Source organism: Hipposideros armiger, unplaced genomic scaffold (assembly GCF_001890085.2).
Source record: "Hipposideros armiger isolate ML-2016 unplaced genomic scaffold, ASM189008v1 scaffold_668, whole genome shotgun sequence".
NCBI classification, from domain to species: domain Eukaryota; kingdom Metazoa; phylum Chordata; class Mammalia; order Chiroptera; family Hipposideridae; genus Hipposideros; species Hipposideros armiger.
In genome coordinates this window covers 754,775-776,146 of record NW_017732018.1, presented here as the reverse complement: position 1 = coordinate 776,146, position 21,372 = coordinate 754,775, and the positions used below count along the sequence as shown (strand labels likewise).

Sequence of the window (21,372 nt, the reverse complement as noted above, 5' to 3'; positions counted from 1 at the left end):
TGAGATCTTGGAAAATGTTTTTATAACAACAGAAACATGACATATTCACAAGGTTGTCCACGTTGCTTTTTCACTTGGAGCACATTCCGTATTAGTACATATAGATTTTCCTCATTCTTTTTTAATAGCTGTTAAATATCCTTTTATTTTGGTATTACATGATGTAGTTAAATTTCTATCCATAAGAGAATGGTTATGTTGTTTTCAAATTTTTGCTATAAACAATGATGCACAGGATATCTGCGTGCATGTATCACTGAGCTCATGAGTGAATACTTTGCAGAATGATTTTCTAACAGTAAAATTGCTAGGACTTGGGGTCTTTTATTTTTTAAAAAGATAGCTAAATCGCCCTTTAGAGAAGTTGTGTTTATTTACACTTCCACCAGGAGTGTGAGAAGATACATTAATTCTTCACACATGTATATCAAGGTTTTAGATTGGTTTTTTTTTAGATCTTTCAGATCTGATAGATGAAAGATGGTATCTGTACACTTAATTTACAGGGATTTTGTTACAAATGGGAACATTTGAAATTATTCATAATTCATTTCTATGAAGTCTGTCTTTTCTGTCCATTCTTATCTTGGATAGTTGGTCTTTTCTGGTATGTTGAAACTTTCCATATTGGAAAATCTATGACTTTTTAATAGGGTTTGCAAATATTATTTCCCTCATTTGTCTAATACTGAGGCATTTTAGTGATATGTTTTGTCATGATGGAATTCAGATTTTTTTAAACTTTTTAATTTATGAACCTTGTATTATATGACTTCTCATTGCAAATTGTCTCTCTCCGTCTCTCTTATTCTTATGTGTTTCTAGTGGTTTGATCTGGAATTTATTTTGGTATGAAATAGATATGCAACCTTAGATGGCTTCCCAGTTGTCTCAACATCATTTAATCTAGTTCTCCTGTTGATTCAAGATGCCACTTATCCCGTAAACTAAAGCTCCATGTGTATTTGGAGCTATGTCTAGACTCTGTTTTGTTCCACTGATCTGTTCTTTTATGCAACAGAGCCACAATATTTTAATAGTAGTAGACTTACTAAAACTAGTTTCACTCCCCACCTCTTCTTCATCAGAGTTATTTTCTAAAAATTTCCTTTCTGTGCACTATATTTTCCCATATGAATTAAATAGCTTATTACAGGTCTTAAAAATATGTTCCAGTTATATTTAAAGTTTGTGCATCAGTTTTCTTGTGATTTTAGTGGGAGGCTATTTCATTAGATTTTGGCATCCATGTTACATTAGCGTCATATAAATCATTTGAAAGGTTTTCTTTATTTGCTATGCTTTGGAGCTATTTTAACAGTATCAGAGTAATATCCACTTTCAAATTTGATGTAGTATTAAATCTATTTACTCCTTATAGTTGGTTTGCTTTTTTTTTTCTTTTTCACCTGGGAATTACCTGAGACTAGTGCTTTTTCAAAGGTATAAGAAAAAATAGAAGGAATCACTCTCCTAGTGTTTCCTCAATTTTATTTTTTTTNGCTGCAGGATTGTGATGTTAAGGTTAGAGCCACTGAGTTACTTTTCCTCTTTTCAGATTGTTGGTGACGAGATACTATTTTCCTTTTGGAAAGCCACAGGAAGCTTGTATAAATCTGTTTTTTAAAATTTGGCAGCAACATATTGTAGTGGGTAAACACAGATTATAGAATCAGGGGTACAGATTACAGAATCAGCTAGACCTGGGTTCAAGTCCATTTACGAACCATGTGACCTGCAAGTTTCTTAACCTCTCTGAGTCTGTGGTTCACTGAGGCTGTTTCCTCATCTGTAATATAAGGAGAATAATGCTGCAAATTTCACAGGTTTTTTTTGTGAGAACTAAATGAGCGAGGCACTTAGAAAGCTTAGCAAACTTTAGCCCATAGTAAGCACTCAAAAGAAGTTATCAAACATCATGTTTACACTGTAATTAAACCACTGTGTTTATTTTTAATGAGGATTCATAAAAGTTACATGAATTGCCCAGTGAATTAATGTGGATTCAAGCCCAGTTCTCCCTGATTTCAAAATCCATGCTGTTTGCATGGATTTTATGCCTCTTCATGAGGGGAAAAAAAAAAATTGGACTAACATCTCTCAAAAACTAAAATCATGTAATCCCTGCCACTATTATTAATAAAAATAAAAATGCATGGTGCTCATGGTTATTAAAATATGATACCAGAATACACATCAACAGTGATACATTTTATGGAAGGCTGACAAAAGTAGATAGCAAGTACAGCTTTCATTAGCTTTCTCCATTAAAATCCTCTGCCGCACAGAGCTAACGCTTTGAGAATTTTCCAGATCACAGCATGTCTCTGTTTCCCAGGTGAGCAGACCTTATGGTTCAACTCAGTGCGAGCCATTAGCATCAGAAGCCCAGATGCACAAAGCGGGGTGTGCCCTGGGGCAGGCTGTCGCCTCTCATGGATGGGGGAGTCAGGTGGTGTTTGAGAAAGTATAAAATAGAGCTTGGACTTGTGTCTCATTTGAGCATCCATTGACCAAAAGATCTGACTAATGCTGCACTGTTTGCAATGAAATGCTAAGCTTCTCCTCAATTCACACAATTTATTCAAGCAGTAATTGGAGTTTCAGGACTTAAGTCTCCCTCCCAAAAGAATTCATTCATGAGTTGTTTAACATGTTGGTCAGATTTATGGTTTATGGTTTTCATAATGTAAAATTATGTAAAATATCTAGATTCTGTGTGTGCACGTGGTGTGTGTATGTGTGACATCTAGACTCAATAAAGAACATCTACCATATTAGAAGAATGCAAGTAATTAAGTGGCTTAGAAATGCACATCTCAAATTCTTATATATTTTTAACAAGCTTCTGTGGACTGATTAAAATTTCAGAATCATACAAAAGAATCATCCCTTTTGTGAATAAAAGTTTTAGAGTTTCAAAGCTTGAACAAGAATGTATTTTAGCTTTTGGCATTTTAATATTTGTTATACTTTTTTAGTGCGGGTATGTATGTAGGATTTCTTTTTTTTATGAAAAAAGCCGCTTATATACCTTAGCATTTTGATGAAAAAAACTGCTTATATACCTTAGCATTTTCCAAAGTGAATCATTGTGATATTAAAGGTTTGCACTCTGTTAGTGGGACATGTCCGCTCTCAGCTCAGAGAGGGAAGCAGCAAGTAAAGCCAGGCGTGGTTCTCTTCTCTTGTGTTCTCTGCAGCCCATCCTTTTACTACAAGAAGCAAAGGAAGAAATGACTGTGTTGTGTGTTGTTTTGCTTTTCCTCAAGCAGCAGCTTTGAGAAGGACAGGCCATATGACTTCATATTGGAAATATTAAATTACTAATATTTTCTGAGCTCTTGCCATGTGCTGGTTCCTCTTCTAAGGGCTTTGCACATGTAAGCTAATTCATTTCATAACATTCCTTTGACATAGGTGGTATTAGTATCCCCAATTTGCAGATGAGAAAGCAAAGCATGGTGAGGTTAAGAAACTTACCAATGCTACATGAAGTGGTAAAGCTGGGGTTTGAATCCAGGCCATTGGGTCTATGGCCTGTGCTCTGAAGCACTATGCCAGTGGTGTCAGAGAAAGAGATAGCAATCAACACCATCATAATTACACTGGAGTGTGCTATTATGTCAGCACTGTGCTAATTGATTTTAATCTTCACCCAAACCTCAAAGTGGCAACAGTAACAGGTCCCATTTTATAACATGGAAACTAAGGCTCTGAGAGGTTAACTACCTGGCCAAGGGCTACACCACTAATAAGAGTTGGGACTTGAGTTTAAGTTGAACATGTCTAACTGCTAAGCTAGCAGATAAAATATGGAGAATGACACAGCGAAGGTCCAATCCCTACCCATTTCTGATACAAGCATGGACTTCCCATTAGCCAGGGCTTATTACCACCTTCCTTAGAGTCAGGGTAAAAAAAAGGGAAATTACAGCAGTTCAGGCTTCAGGTACCATGGAGATCACTTGGCAGCAGAAGTTCTGTTTGGCACACTTGCTTCGAGTGTGTGTGTGGAGGGGAGAGGGGGTCAGCTATTACTTAAACTGAAGTGGAGTAAACGAATGAATTCAGGAGGAAAAATGTTAAAAGAAGCTAAACTACTAGTGAGTTTCCCCCTTAAAACCCCCTAAAGGAATTTACGAGAAGTAATTCAAAGGGTTTAAGAGGATTAGACACTATTATATTTAAAGTCCCCTTATAACAAACATATTATTATTGACTGTAGCCCTGAAGAGGGTTTTTAAATCACTGTACTCTATCCTGTGCAGAAGGATTTAAGGTCCGAGACGTCCGATGAGAGGAAGAGGAGGTTTGAGTGGTGCTTGTTGCCTGTCTTTATACACTTGGAGAAGCATTCTCTGGAAGAGAAACTTGACTTGGAGGTTACAGGGAGGCACATTTCACTTCAGTTTTAGAAGAACTTTCTGTCAACTAGAGCTGTCCAACCATGAATGGGCTGCCTCACAAATGCGCCCTGTCACTGTTGGTAGGTGTTCACCATTCAGGGAAGCCTGTGGTAAGATCCCAACAGCAGGGGAAACGAAGTTGACAACTATTCTAATTCTGAGGACTTTTTGTTTTATGCAGAATAAATGCTGTTTAAGCTACTTAACAAAGAGAGTTATTTCTTTTGATACAGTTTAATGTATTTTAAAATCTAACTANATAAATCAATCAACCAGTTAAATAGTTACAGGTTCTGCCTGATAAGTGTAAAAATAATTCAAACGAAGAGCTGCAGTTGGTGATGAAGCAGAGGTAGAGGAACCAAGAGAGGATTCTCTAGGGCGATTGCACTTTAGCTGAGACCTGAAGTGTGAGAAAGAGCTAATCTTGTGAAGAGCTGGGGGAAGGAGCCAAGTATGATGAAGGGGGGAAAGGACAGAGTTGAAGCTGGAGAGTTAGACAGGATCAAATCAGTCACAACATTGTAGACCAAGATGAGGAGTTTGGGATTTGTCCTAACTCCATGGGGAGAACTGAATGGTTTTACTCATGGCAGTGTCTTGATCTGTTTTAATCCTGGATGTTTTCATAAAATTGAACTGATTAGTCTTTCATCTGATCTATAGCTCATTGTTAACTTGCAAAGAATTTAAGACATGAGGAAAAAATACACGCATTAAATCTTTATTTGCCTATTACGTTCTAAAACAATAATTTCTTAATATTTCCTCTTTGGGATAATTCCAGGTACTACAAAGCATTATAATTCTTTCCTCTATTCTCATTGCCCCACTTCTTCATTGGGGAAGACTTTCCAGGGACAGCTGGGGGTACCACGCATTCAACCAGATACCCAACGTCGGTACGTGTGTCATTTAGGCTCCTGTGGATGGCTTTGGCTAGGTTTAGAATCACAGCAGTCAGAATATGATTTACTAGCCAATTTTGAAGCTATTATTAATCAAATTCTCCTTGGGTACCTTTATTTTGTAAATTAATTAGCTTTAGGTCAGGAGCAGAGTTTTGGTAATATTTTGTTTTGTTTTCTCCCCAAATGCTTTGTACATTTCATATGAAGGTCAAGTAAACTTGACTAATCATCATGATTTTATTTATATGACTACACAGGTACCTCTGGTATTTACTTACTATGATAGTTATCAGGTTTTCTGGCCAAGTATATCTTCTGTGTGATTGAAACCTCCTGTTGCCCTGATAAGTATCTAGCATAATCTTTCAGTCATGACGGATGATGCATCATAGTTTTATAGGATATCTAATTAGAGTATCTGAAACTAATTCAATTTCATTAAAAATAGATTTTATTTTTGTTTACATATTATAAAATATTATGCAATGTATAAGAGTTTATATTTGAATTACAAGCATGACTCTGAAACTTACTATGTCAACTTGGGCAAGTATTTAACCTTTCTGTGCCTCAGTTTCCTCATCTAGAAAATGCAGGTGGGGATAAAATTAGGATAGTAATAAGAATTAAATGAGTTTATATATATAAATTGTATATACATATAAACTCATTTAATTCTTATTATTATCCTAATATATGATATATAATATATATGTATGTATATATAAAGAGAAAACTTACCTCACATTTGCAAGAGTTATGTGAGTTCAGAAACATTCAGTTTTCTGCTTAATAAATACAGTGTCACAGGCATTGTGTTATACATTGGGTATACTTTACTTAAGTAAGGACACATCCTTGTTTCTCCTGAGGCCTGAGCTGCTCCTGAGACACCAAAGCATAGTGAGGTAAGGAAACCTACCAATGCTACATGAAGTGGTGAAGCTGGGGTTTGAAGCCAGGCCATTGGGCCCATGGCCTGTGCTCTGAAGGAGCACTATGCCAATGGTGTCGGAGAAAGAGATAGCAATCATCGCCATCATAATTAACATTGAAGTGTGTTTTTATTATATCAGCACTGTGCTAATTGCTTTCAATCTTCACAAAAACCTCGAGGTGGAAGCTGTTGTACATCCTGTTTCATAACGTGGCAACTAAGGCTCTGACCCAGCCAGATGGACCTGGAGAGTAGAGAAGGAAATGGTAGTCATAAGTAAAAGCACAAGAAACCCAAAGCCATTGGGAGACCCACTGGTCCTGTGCGCTGCAGGATTGTGATGTTAAGGTTAGAGCCACTGAGTTACTTTTCCTCTTTTCAGATTGTTGGTGACGAGATACTATTTTCCTTTTGGAAAGCCACAGGAAGCTTGTATAAATCTGTTTTTTAAAATTTGGCAGCAACATATTGTAGTGGGTAAACACAGATTATAGAATCAGGGGTACAGATTACAGAATCAGCTAGACCTGGGTTCAAGTCCATTTACNTTTTTTTTTAGTTTTTCATATCATGTTCAATGTACTTGATTTGGATTTTTGTAAATACAAAAAGGTAAAAATGGGATATATATGATCTTTATATTTCAATGTGAATAAACGCATGACAAATGAGCTGGACATCAAGGGTCTTATTTGCAACTAATTAAATATCAATATGATATAGTCCAGTTCAGGCCACCCCCTTGAACCCATAAGATGCCCCCAGACAGAACCAGTTGCTTTAATTCCCCTACTAAAATCATAGCTTATGTACTTTTATATTACTGTGCTTTTCACCATAATGTATTTATACAGTATATTAATATATAATATTTTCCTGTATTAATATATGTATGACTCAACTGGTCGGTAATAGTCCTGTTTATTGCTATCCTTGCTACTTATCTCAGGGCCTGGCACCCAGCAGAAGCTCAGTAAATGAGTGGATGGATGAAAGTATAAATGAATGAAGAAATATGTTTAGAGCAGTCATTAAGGAAAGTTATATGTCTGTTGGCTTTAAAGGTACTGTGACATTTAAATGCCTTCAGATATTATTAAAGGATGGGATGAACCAAATTTAGGGAGATGTCAGGGTGCTGTAGGGGAAGAGATAAGAAAGGGTTGAATTGCAACAAATCAGGAGAATGAAGAAGGAAAGGGAAGTAATTTTGCTTTCTAAAACCTTTCTATTTCCTCTGGAAATAAATGACAGTGTAGAGTAGGGATTAAGACACTGGAGACAAAGTACCTGGATAGAAATTTTGTCTCTGCTTCTTTCTAGCACTGTGACTTTGGATTAGCTTTTCTACCCTCAATTCCTTCCTCCATAATTTGCTTCATAGGGCCATTTTTATTTTAAAGCATAAGGGTGCAAATAACAGAAAACGTATTAGTTGCTTAAATAATAAAGGCGTTTGATTATCGTAACTAGAAATCTTGGAGGTAGTAGATTCTAGTTTGGCTCAACAGCTTAAGATATGTGGCCACTGAGTGGCCATGTTGGTCTTTGGCTTCCCGCTCATGGTTTCAAGATGATTGCTATAGCTCCAGGTGTCCCCTCCTCAAATAACAGTATCCAAAAGGTAGACAGTAGTTGGAGAGACAGTTAGTGGCTTGGCAAGAGTTGCTAGAGAATTTGGTGACTTTCTCATATTTCAGGAAGGGAAATCTTTCCCTAAATTTCCATGTAATTTGTTCCCTTTATTGACTAGAATTAACGGAAGGGGGATTAGAAAACAAGCATCTTATATTTAGCTTGTCTAGAAGAACAAGTAAGAAAGAGTTTGAAATGGCAGCTGGGTAGCCAGCCAAGAGTAATGTCACTGTTGTTATAAGGATTATTACTGCTTAGCACCATGCCTGGTATAGATTTGATATTATTAGCAAATACTTATTACCTGATAATTATTACTGTTGTTGTTATAGCTACTCTGGACTGCACTGAAAAGAACAATTCCAATATAAGTTAAGGTTTTTCCATAGTAAAATATGCTACTTCCTAGCACTTACAATTTTTTAAAATAAATTATTTGCAAACACAATCATTACTATTATTATCTGTTTAGTATTATTTCCCTCATGCTTTTTAAAATCACACCCCACTCTCTTTTTGTGCAAATTGCTTATTTAGAGAATGAGTTTGTGCCTGTTTTCAGGACTGAATGTAAACAGTGGTTTTTCTAAAATATCAATTAAGATGAATAGAAATTTTTTCTTTTAATTATTTTTAAAATACTCTCAGGAATTAAGGTTGAATTTTGCCTCAGAGCTTTTAAACTTATAAACATTTTATTGCAGAAAACCTCTTGAGATAATACCTTGCCACACAGCCATTTCTATGTGGACAATTTAGCTAACAGGAATATTCATCTAATATGCTATTCCCATCAATTTAATCTTTGAGGACATTGCTTATTTCAGTTTCAACATGAATTGTGGAGAAAGAGGACAGAATTTTGGGAAGATAAAGTTGCATGTATTCAAGGAATCAAGTAAGAATACCAAAGAGGTAAACAAAACAAAACAAAATGAAAAGTAACCTCTAGAGAAGACAGAGAAGGATGAAAGTCAAACCTACAACCAAGTTTGTTATGCTAGCAAATTAAGAGACTCCCTTTAAATATACTAATCACAAGACTTCATATTATACATTATATACTAGTATAACTTGCAAAGTCAGGAGCCATGAGCAATAGTATTTTCATGTTTGTAAGTGGAAAAACAATCACATTTTAAAAATCAATTTTTATATTGGAGCAAACAGAAATATACATGACTATTTGCAATGTATGTCATCAATATACTGAAGTGATCAGTGGGCCAGTTAGAGAAATTGGCCCCTGGAAAATCACATGTAATCTGCACCTAATAGTTGAAATATTGGGAAAATGGAACTGTAATCCTATAATCCAAACCTATTGTATGTGTCTGTTATAATCTATTTTGTTTTTAAACAAAACAAGTCTTATTGAGATATAATTTACATACCATAAACTTTACCCACTTAAAGCATACAATTCAGTGGTTGGTCCTATTGTTTTTAACTGAAGCAAACAAACTGAAAAAAGACAGATAAGGCTTAGAAAATGCTGATTTTCAATTAGAAGCTCACATCAATATTGAAAAATCAACTGTAGGACAGTTTTTTTCATTTAAAATCTGAACACAAAATAAAAGTATATTTGAGCACTGCATTGTTCTCAGTTTCCTTAGTTCTGACATCCTAAGTGTGTACAGAGATCACCCACCTGTGAACAGAAAATCACTAGCTTTTCTCCTCAGGAGCCTGGGGGCAAATATAAAACACAGAGAGAGAAAGCTGAGTGGAGGCTGATGGGAAGAAGACCTTTGATGTGGAATAGGTTTGTGAGTTTGAGAAAGGAAATTTTATTGCCATGCATCATTTTTTTTCTTGATTTCTAATATTCCTGTCCCCAAAGCGCCAATATCTATTTCTAATTGCAAAATTCCATAAACATATTTTAAACTGTTTAATGTAAAAATATTAATTTCCTAAAAAAACAAAACAAAACAAAAAATACTGGAAATGTATCACCCAACCCTCAATCTTCCTTTTGGATATTTTGCAGAGTTCTTGAATCTTTTGCATATGCATCCTTTAAGAGACATATCAAAATATAGAGCTGTTGAGGATTACAGCTCAAAGTCATGTAATTTTCCATTTGGAAAATTGAAGAAAAATAAGATAAGAACCATATTTTTTAAGAAAAAAAAAGATTAAAACAATTGGAATTGCTCAGCCAATTTACCAAAGTTTTATGTTGGCACAATTACCAAATATATTGTTTATAATCCCACTAATCTTTAAAACTCAGTTATCATTTCTTCATGGTCACTGTGTTATGCTCAGATGAGCTTATCTTAAGTATTTACTTAAGTACTTAAGGTAATCTGTTCATTTNTTGGAGAGGATGGAGCCCTGTAGCCTAACTAAAAGCAAATCCTTGCAGTCTGATGAATACTACTCTGCAGTACAGTATGAGGAAACCCATACTGCCTTCGTAGTCTCCCACCTTTCTCTTTACCCCGTTTATTAAATTCACAGTAACTCATAAGAATCATTCAGGTTTAATCTGTCTTGCTTGATTTCATTACCCAGTACTATAGGTATGCACATGTGTGCTTACTTAGTGGAAGTTATCAGTGGGTTTCCCTCTCAACACTAGCACATGATGCCTAGGAGACAAATCATAGTATCAGGGACTTAGTGTGCACCAGGCACTCTTCTAAGTGCTTCACTGATCTTAGCTCATTAGTCTTTGTGACAATCTTAGGTATGTGAGTTTAGTTTTATCTTTGTTTTACAGATAAGGACCCTAAGGTACACCATAGGTGAGTAAATTTCCCAAGGCTGGTGTCAGAGTTGGAATTTGAACCATGCAGCCTGATTTCAGAATTCATAGTGTTAACTGCTACATCAATGTCATACCAAAGAGAGAATCTGAGAGACATGCTGAGCATTTCTTCTTCAAGGTCTTTTACCTCAACCCTTATATAGGGTTAAATCACCAGAAAATGGCAGCAGTGGCTTTATTGCTGTGGTCCCCTTAATTATGAAAGAAATGGGAGAGAAGAGAAAGCTTTGTCTTTGTAGGCTGGTAGACTGGTTTCAATCGTAATGTGACTTAGGCCTTTTACTAATGTCTCAAATCCTCAGTTACTTAATTTGTGTAATGGGGATATGACATCTAATTCACAAGGTGGTTGCTGACATGAACTTAATGTAATACACTTAGAGTACCTAGCTCAGTGCCTGACAGGTACCCATTAGCTGTTATTATTTGAAAGCTACCTTTAATCCTTTGTGGAAATAAAATGGTGACAGAAAATGAACTTACTGTGTGTGGAGTCTATTAAAGTGATATTGTTTAATAGAAGATAATTGGTTGCATACATTTTATTATACAAGGCAAGCCGATGGTCTGGATTCCACCCACAGACTAGATTTTCCGCAACAGTGTCCTTTAATCTGGGACCCAGGGCCATTGTGAGGGAAACAGTGTTGTAATGCAGTGTGTCAGGTGTTTATTACTCTCAGGGAGGACCCACGGTGTCCCAAATCCTGTATTACAGCAGGGTCCTTGTATGTCACATCTGCTCTGTCCTCTCCCCACTCTACAGCAGAAAGCATTGTAGTTATGGATCTGGGATTTACCAGTCTCTTCAAGTTAATTAGAAATAGAAAATCAGTACAGTCATAGGGAGGGAAAATGAGTAAGATGGAAATACTCTAAAGATGTGGAAATTCTCCTGGGCAGCCATTGGTCCACAGTAACCACCGAGGTCTGATGTCTGCAGGGAGGGGGAGAGTTCAGAGGGAATTGTGACACGAACTCCCCTCTCTGCTCTACCTCCCCCCCCCACCTCCGAACTTTACCACGCTAAGTAAAATGATCCCATTTCTACCTTCAAATTGAAAAGTTCTTTATTCTCTCACTACAGGATCTCTAAAGACTATATACGCCAACACAGCAACTCTCTCTTAAAGCCATTCCTTGGGAAATGGTGGGGGTGGGTATCCACACTTCAGGGAACTCCATCTTGTCTAGAAAGCATTCCACGTGGCACTTCAAGGGTTAAACCTTTGCTGCAGAGAAAGTATCAGGGAGCTTTCCAGGAGGGAATAACCTCCAATTTAGAAACTGCCATTTCTAAAAGGTAAGCCAAATATACACTAATTTACACTGCTTTCTATGAAAGGAATAACTCGCCGCTCCCAGTGTGTGTGTGAGTTTGTTTCTCTTTCTGCCGGCTGCTTGGCTACAGTCTGTATGTATATGTATATATCAGGGTGAGAACCACCAATAAATACTGTTAATAAAAACCCCAGAACACGAGAGATCCCTTTTTACTACAGATCCATTTGACAATCACTCTCCATTTGTTATGTCACATAAATCAAAAGGGAAGTGTTTATCTTATCATTCGGAGGCATCCCTTCTCCCTCTGTGTACTAGCCCCTCCCCCTGTGCTAGTTTCCAGCCCCTCAAAGATGCTTTGTGCAAGAAAGTGCAAGTTCCCCATTCTGGCTTTACCGGTGTTCCCTTTTCTTCTCCTCCTGGCTCCCCCACAAAAGCCATCGAGCAGAGCAAATGGCCCGGGTTCTCCCCCCAATGCCTGACCTGCGTTTACTGGGGGGAGAGGGGAGAGGGAGCGCGCCTTCCGAGCAGGCTGCTCTGACTCCGACCACAGGCTGTTTCGTGCAGGCTGTCCCTCTCCTTCAAAACCGTGCATCCCCTCCCTGAAGCAGCAGGCAGTGTGCCTCCTTTCAGCCACATTTGGTATGCATGAGCACGGCTGCAGACTGAGGGGAGGTGGCTCTCTCAAGAAGCTTCAGTGGCTCAGGCAGTGCCACTTGACTAGTCTCCCAAGTTCCAGAAAGCCTCTGCCGTGATGGAATTTGCAGGTGTGGAGATGACCATGGGATGCCAGGGCCGTGGGGGACCCTGTATTTTCTAGGCATTGCTCAGGCTGGCAGTTTCTGGTTTCCCCGGTGGAATTCTGAAGGGGTCATGAATCAAACTGATGCTCCTCGACCCCTAAACTGGACCATCCGGAAGCTGTGCCATGCAGCCTTTCTCCCATCTGTCAGACTCCTTAAGGTACTGTAACTTGCCGCTTTGAATGACTCTAATTGTGCTTTGCAGGTGTAAATGCCCAACTTCCGCACTTGGGCCAGGGTGCACATTTTGGGGAGCACACATGCATGCAGTACGGGCTCTGTAGCCCATGGCTTGAGACACCTTGTCAGCTCTCCTCACCCCATGGCGTTAGGGAGGGCAGGATGGTCTGAGCCACATTTGAGAATGAATGAGATTATGGTCGCAGAGAATGGGCTTCCTGACTGCTCCCCCCAACATCCCTAAATAGAATTAATTAACTTCTTTGGGAGGGTGGGAGCGGTAGTGGGAGTGAAATCGTTTACTCCTGTGTGTTTAGCTCCAGGGATTTTTTTTTTCCCTCCCTGGGGAATCCCTTCGACCCACTTTCCCTTTAAATGGAACCTGAGAGAACAAAGGATTCTCCTCATTATTTTAAAAACCCTGTGTCCTTAGGTGGTTGCTCAGGTAAAGACAAAGAAAGAACCTCATCGGACTGTGACTTTTTGGGTGTCCTTGCTTTGAAAAAAGGCATGATAATTTTAGGCTCCTAAGTGAAGTCAATAGTGGAAAAGTATTGTTAAATATAGATTGAGTGTATGCCTCGAGCTCTCTCTCTCTCTCTAGCTCCGAGTTACACAAAAGAATGAATAGTACCACACCTGAGCTANTATATATATATATATATATATATATATATATAGTTTTGATTTGCTTTAAAGAATGTTATTCTATCACTGGATAATGATATATTTTTTAAGACTTTATTGGGGAATTGGGAAAGGAGAACAGACAAGTTGCTATCCTCTTGTTCTTCAGTCTAGTTGTGGAGGACGTCACTTCACTGGCCCAAGTCGGCACCATCATTGCGCTCTTCCTACATGAGGCAGATCACTCTCCGGCCACTGGACGGCTGCTCACAGCAGCTCTTGGCAGCTCACGCTGGCTGCCAGCCGCTCATGGTAGCTTATGGGAGCCCACTGCAGCCTACACCATCACTGGCCTCTGGCGGAGGCCAGCTCCATGTTGAGCTGCTGTTCACCATCTTAGCTGTAGAGGGCGCAGTGTCACTGGCCCGCGTGTGGGATCCGAACTGGGGCCCTGTCACTCAGAGCTGGCGTCCCAAGCCAACTCTTAACCAATGCTCCACATGGCCAGCCCGATAATAATATTTTTAAAATTATTTTCTAAAGATCAGTTTGTTTGGCCTGGTTCTGTCACTATATTTTATGTGTGTACTCCTATTTATTTAGACAAAATTTATTGACTTTTCTCTATACGTGGTGTTTAAATTAGAATATTGCCACTCTCTCATTTGCCTTCCTCTCTCCTGTCTTTCCCTTCATGATATTGGGTTTTCACATTTTTGTTAGTCCTGATATTTTTATTTGTATCTTTGAATATACCTTTATTTGGTTTGTCAGCTATATATGATACCTTTGAATCCACAGCTCTGAAAAGATAAAAATATATTCACTACCATGTCCTACTTCTTTATTCAAGTTTTGGTAGTTATATTATTTCTACATTTTGTAGTTCTATTACCATAATGGGCACATTTTTTTTATCCTAAAATTATATGGCTTTAATAGCCACTGCCATTTGCTATTCTTATTCCATTTTCCTCTTATGCCAAAATTTATCCTCGGACTTTTCGGGACATTTCAAACTCTTTTAAGAAAATTGTCAAAAATGTTCAAAAGTGCTTTTCTGTGTCATTTATACTCAAATAATTGCTTAGCAGGGTGTGAAAGTCTTAGTTCATGCTTTCACTCTGCCATGTGCTAGTTACATACGCTGCTCTGGAAAATTCTGTGAATAATTGACAGAAGAAATAGAGGAGACTTGGAAAAAAAACAACATAAAAATCTTATATAAAGCCCATAAAAGTAAAGCATTACTGAACAACATCCAATACACCTCAGTTGTATCTGAAAGCATTATTGTAGTATATCACATGGTAACAGTATACATTACCGTATCCCAGGTGTTTAGAAAAATATAAATTACTTTTTATTATTTATAACAACCAAAGGTATATTTTGTTTAAGAAATTATAATAATTAAAGAAATAATATAATTTTTTAAAATTAAAGTTTATTGGGGGTGACAGTTGTTAGCAAAGTTACATAGATTTCAGGTATACAATTCTGTAATACATCATCTATATATCACATTGTGTGTTCACCACCCAGAGTGAGTTCTCCTCTTATCACCATATATTTGATCCCCTTTACCCTCATCTACCACACCCCCTCCGCCCTTACCCTCTGGTAACCACTGAACTATTGTCTATGTCTATGAGTTTGTTTGTTCATTTGTTTTTCTTGTTCTTTTGTTGTTTTCAGTTTTATAGACCACGTATCAGTGAAATAAATGGTTCTCAACTTTTTTTGTCTGACTTTTTTCGCTTAGCATAATAATCCCAAGAATCATCCATGTTGTTGCAAATGGCACTATTTCATCTTTTCTTATGGCAGAATATAAATGAATGGGACTATATCAAAATGTAATGTTTTTAACATTATCTGGTAAAAAAGTTTATTCTGTGAAATTTCTTATTTCCTAAGGAGTCAAGATAAAGGTGGTATTTCTGCTTCTAAAAGTTTTTATTTTCCCAGTGGAAGAACAAGCATATCATAATCACTTGAGAAGAATTTCAAACTTCAGGCAATTCTGTTCCACCACTCTCTGTCATCCCCATTGAAGAATCAGTCATTAAATACAAAACTAAATGGGGTAGTGAGAGGAAGGAGGGAACATTGTTGACTAGATTTTTCAAGGCAGTCTTCTTGATGAGGTAACTCTTGAGCTGGGTAGATTTTTGTCAAGGCAGAGAGGAGAGGCAGGATATTTCTAGATCCCTAAAAAGTGAAATGTTGGTCAGAAAGTGTCACATAATTAGTACCCCTTGTGAGGCCCCTGTTTATAGTGTTGCTGCTGCTTCCATCAGGTCTGAGATATGAGTTGTGCATAGGCAGCATTTTCTATCTGGGAAACCATAAATTATCAAGGGTGGCAGCCAATGAAGTTATTTTTTTGAGTCTGTTATGTGATTAGAGCACTTGAAACACTCTGAACTCTAAAATGCTATTTTAACCTTATTTCTATTCACACTAGAGGTTAGTTTAAAAGAATCACTGAGTCTGCAATCCTGATCTCTTGAGGGTTTCTGTCAAGTGTGGGCAATAGGATTTCAGAAAAACTCTGGGACAGAATTCCCTTATGAGGTGGAATATTGAACTTGGTTTCCATTAACCTCTTCCCAGCCAATAGAAATTTAATTGCCCTTAGTGTGTATGTGAGGGTGGCGTGGGAGACTGTTTATGACAAGTCTGTGTATTTCATTTTAATATTAAAGAGAAGTAGTTATTTGATTACTTGAATACAGTGATATTTTAGGTGGCTCCTGTATGGGATTTCTGTTCTAAAGGTCTATTTTTAACACTTACGAGATTTTAAAACAGGAGCAAATTAACCCCATGCTTTTCAATTCACTACAAAACCTTAAAGTCATTTCCAGCTTTTCTGTTTCCTAAGATATAGCTAGAGGTATATTACATGTTTTCATTATTTTATTTAACAAACATTTGTTGAGTATGATGAATTAGGGAAACACAGGTAAATAAGTTACTACCCATATATTCCAAGGTATCAATGAAAGAAAGCAATGGTCTACAGAGACCAAACTCATGGGAACTCAGGAAGTCCCCAGAACTGAATGGGAGCTCTGTGGGGTGTTTGGCATTTCCTGACCTTAGGGTTTATTAAGATCCATCTTCCTTCCCCCCCCCTCCCGTTTCTTCCTTCCCTTATTTCCCATCCTAGAAGGTATGAAATGGTATCGGCCTGTGGCCTCCCTGTGCATTTGGTTAATAGGTCAGGCCTGTGGCATGCCCCTCCCTCTATCCCTTTCCTTGTAAACCAGTTCTCACACAATACAACGAAAATTAAATACTTTGTTTTATTCTAGATGCAGCTTATCAAATGTTTATAACTGTGGGATTTGTAGACAGAAGGATTAGAGTCAAATTGCATCTCTGTGTGACGTTAGGCTCTTCTTTGATCTGTAAAATGAGAATGATGTGAAGGGTCCTTCTGAAGACTAAATGAGGCAATACAGGTAAAGGACTTAGCAAAGTGCTTGGCACATAGTAATGTGTATATGGTATATATTCCTCTCATAATTATTGTTAATAAGTTGTAAACTCCATAAGGACAGGAAGCAAGTTCATTCAATTTTTCTATCTGAGCATTTGAGACAGTGCTTTGCATGAGACAGTAATTTAACAAATGTTTGTTCAGTGAGGGAATATTAATAAATTATGCAAGGACACCAGCTGCTGAGATCTTCAGGAGAAAGCATGTCCTTTCAAGGTTCCAAGGACATGGGTGTTGTCTCATTTCCTACATCCAACAATACCATCTAAGGCACGTATAAGTCAGGTGCTGACTTTGAAAAGCCCAGATTTGGATGTTTGTTGTATCATTGTTTATAATTATGAAAGAAAAAAGTGCAAATGTTTATTAATAGGGAAATGATACATCTATTTCAATGGAATGATTTAGCATTTAAAAAGAGATGGATCAATATACTGATACTTTAAGGAGCACTACAACATATTGATAAACAAATGAAGCAAGATGCAAAAACATGCAACCATACATAAGATGATTCAGTTATTTTAAACCATATATAAAATAACTCTACATCTATCTATCTACCCATTTATTTATACACCTATATATTTACCCCTCTGTCTATGTTCCCTTTGTAAACAAGAAGAAAAAGTAATTCTGATGATACAAACTAAACTAATAAAAGTGAATATGGTGGGTGTTGGAGTGGGCAAGAGAAACTTTTGCTTTATCTGTAAATTATGATTGCACAAGGAGAATTCTTTAAGGAGTTTCTTGTTTTTAAACTCTAATATTAAACAAGAAATCCATGGATCTATCTTCTTGTTAAAAATATNTTTTATGCAGAATAAATGCTGTTTAAGCTACTTAACAAAGAGAGTTATTTCTTTTGATACAGTTTAATGTATTTTAAAATCTAACTATAAAAAATGCTAAAAGAGGACATATCTTCAGTAAAGAAGCTATTTCATCTATTTCAAGAATATATATTTGGAAATAATTAATGGCTGTTGTGTAGGTCTTATTATTTCCCTGGGATGCTTGAATATTATCCTTTTGCAGTATGTTGCATTACATTCATCTATTAGAGCCTGGAAGTATTGGTTTAATTAATGAATTTCATTGTTATAATAACACTGATAATTACATTTGAACATTTTTTTTGAGTGTTGTGTGCAGAAAATACATTTCAGTAGAAGTCTTTGGAACACTCTGAACTAGCTGGTCACTTTCTGTTTTCTTAGGTTTTCATGGGTCCACACCTTTTCTATCTAAGGGATATAAAGGAAGACCATGTGCAGAGTGGTGCGATGTTGCACTGAGGCTGCCAGGGTGTTTTTAAAGGGAGGGAACATGGTTTTCCAAAGGAAGGGATGTGTAATGTCTATCCTGTGGCTTATTGTCAGCATTGAGACAGCTCAGTCCTATCATGATTCTGAAATTTAGTATCATTTACACAGGAAATATAAAGTGAAGATGATCAGTGGAAAGTGGGCTTGTGTCGCATAGGAGAGAGTCTGTTTGAGGGCAGGCTTCAGAGTGCAAATTTTGACGTGCTGGGTTTCCTGTGTTGTAGGATACTGAAAGCTAATGTGGCCGTGTGAGACTTTTAAGCCTGCTAGAATTTTTCTGTCCAATTGTAAATATCTACGTTCATAAAATTTGTAAACAAGCATTTTGGATTTGTGAGATGCTAACTTCCGGGGCCGGGCTTGCTCCCCTCTGCTCTTTTCTCATTAGATTCCTCTCTAAAGCCCAAGAAGGCATCATTCCATGTGAAAATATTCTTTCTTGAAAGTTGAGGGGTGGTCCTGAAAACCCTGCTTTTAATNATATACACACACACACACACACACACACACACACACATGCAGCTCTATTAACTAATGCACTAGCTAAAGGGATAAAATTCTACCTGTGGAAAAATACAAAACTGTTTTGAAGACTAGGTACTATTTAAATAAAGTATCAGAATCTGATAGTGTATGAAAAATGCATCTTCACATAGGCAGAAGAGGTATTAATAACTTTAACATGTATTGCCAGACCAATTTCTTTTTATAATTTATCAGTGAAAAGTAAATCTGAGGGTGTTACCTTGGTTAAAGTTAATGTGCTCAAATTAGCTTGGTTGATGTTTTATGATAATTTGTTTTTAATGTTAAAATTTAAATGCTAGATTTGATCTCAGGGTTAATTACATACATAAGATATAGAGAATGATGGAAAAGTCATAAGTAACCCAGCGTCTTAAACATATTAACCATCCAATAAATGCTTGTTGGAGCTGCTACTGCTAAATGAATTTTCAAACATCATGGCTCACCAAGTTTTTGGTGTTATGAATTTGACAGCTACATTAAAATGTCAGCACAAACTACTATATAGATATCTAAATAGTTTAAGAGTCACAGACAAGGATGGCTATTTGGCACAAGCAAGTATGGTAATTTCTGCACATTCTGTTTCTTTAGAGAAATGAGGTAAGAGGCAGCTTGGTGTATGCTAAATTTTTACAAAGAACCATAGGCTGCTCCAACAGCATTGTTCAAATACAGGTAGATGGACTACTAGACTAGAGATAGAAAAAAACTTAGAGTTTAGTGGGAGCCAGGCATGCAGTGTGATCATTCCTGTAATGGAAGGATGTGGTATGACTGAGCTCGGGAGTCAAGGGAAGCTACACACAGATGATAGAACATTTGAGACAGTGCAGAGGATGATCATGAATCTGCTGGATAGATTGGGAGAAAGGCACAAGGAAGGCAGAAGGGGAAGGGGGCATGAGAGAGGGGTTGGGGAGAGGTAGGAGATGCATTTATACCCCTTCAGTCCATTCAGTGCACATTGGCCCAGCTTACAGCTCCTCACATCAGCATCTCTTTGCTTGAGAACTTCCTCTGGCTGCGAGAGCCCTGTGTGGCTGGCTGGAAGTGTTGGTGATAGCACCTCCCCTCTCAGCCTTCAGTCAATGACTGACAGGAGTGATGTAAAAATTCCCTGCCTCCCTCAGCCTTCAGATAGGATAACTCCGGAGAACAGGTTCTACATCAGGTCTCAAAGCATCCGGGTGCTGCAAAGTTCCAGGCGTTCCCTGCAGTAACTTAATCACATCTTCCCTCTTGTCTTTCCCCTTCCGGTATCAATCCTACTCTCCTTCTGTGTGCCCTGGAATAGCTATCAAACAAACAACTTGCACTCAAATTCTTGTTTCAGGGTTTGTTTTGGGGGGAACTCAACCTCAGACATTTGAGACATAAAAGTTGTTTCAGATGAGTGGCCACCATGTGCAAAGGCATTTTGGAGACAACCTGTCAAGAAATTGCCCAACTCAAGCCTCTCTCTTGAGAAAGAGGAACCCGTAGTACGGAGAGATTGATGCCTAAACCAGTGTCACAAACAGAAGAGATAGAATCCTACCCTCTGGACTCCAAGTTTAGTGTTCTTGACACTATTCAACATTTCAAAGTTCTTTATGTGACAGAGATAAGGATGAGATAGAAACACTGCAGTTTTGACAAAACCCTTTCTGTTCAGTTTGAAGACATTCAGATATTATATACTGGTGTCTTTGATGATATCCTTCATAGACAAGGAGCTTGGCTATGGTGCAGGCTCAGTGAATGGAATTTCAAAAACTATCAAAACATAATCAGTATGATAACAAGGCATTAAAGATGTTCTTATAGAAGAAGATTTATTTCAAGGGAAATTAAAAGGCCATGCCAAAGTAATTGGGATTTTGCAAGATTGCAACTAATAGAAATGTAAACATGAGTGAAAGTGGTATGTGAAAAATGTAGGCAACCTAAGAAATGTAATAAAAATTTGTTGTAAGTGGTAGTAGTATTAATTCCATTGTTCAAGGCCTCAAAGATATGCTTCAAACACTTTCATGTTTTACTACGAATTCACACAAATTAATCAGATGTTGTAACATGTAATCTCATTAACTCAGATTATTCCAGGATTTTGTTGAAATCCCTTTTAACCTAATAACACATTTAAAAAAAGGATATTTGGTAACTTAATGGTGAGTTTAAGAATGATTTATTTTGAAATCATTAGTAAAAGAATAGAATCAGAAACAGAGGTCAAAAGGCAGAGTTACATCCATCCTCCAAATTAAAAACTAAATGTTCACAGCTTGTTACAATCATTTTGAACATTAAAATTTATCTTACATATGAATTTCATTATTTTTTGTGTTTATATTGAGTGCTTAAAATATTTGTAAATCCTACTCAACTAGATGCTATATATAAAGATCTCTAAAGCTAAGATCCTTGATAAGTTGTAATACTTTAATACAAC

The 21,372-nt window shown here is 37.3% G+C and overlaps 1 protein-coding gene across 1 annotated transcript in view; it reads left to right on the top strand.

Annotated features, from left to right (window-relative positions):
- Positions 1 to 12,323: 12,323 nt before the first annotated feature.
- The window catches only part of TRPM3 (transient receptor potential cation channel subfamily M member 3), a 536,483-nt gene continuing 527,434 nt past the window's right edge, over positions 12,324 to 21,372 (top strand). Inside the window, exon 1 of the mRNA XM_019626368.1 lies at positions 12,324 to 12,921. Coding sequence (XP_019481913.1) covers positions 12,745 to 12,921 — 177 coding nt within the window. The 5' untranslated portion in view covers positions 12,324 to 12,744. The remainder of the gene's footprint in view (positions 12,922 to 21,372) is intronic.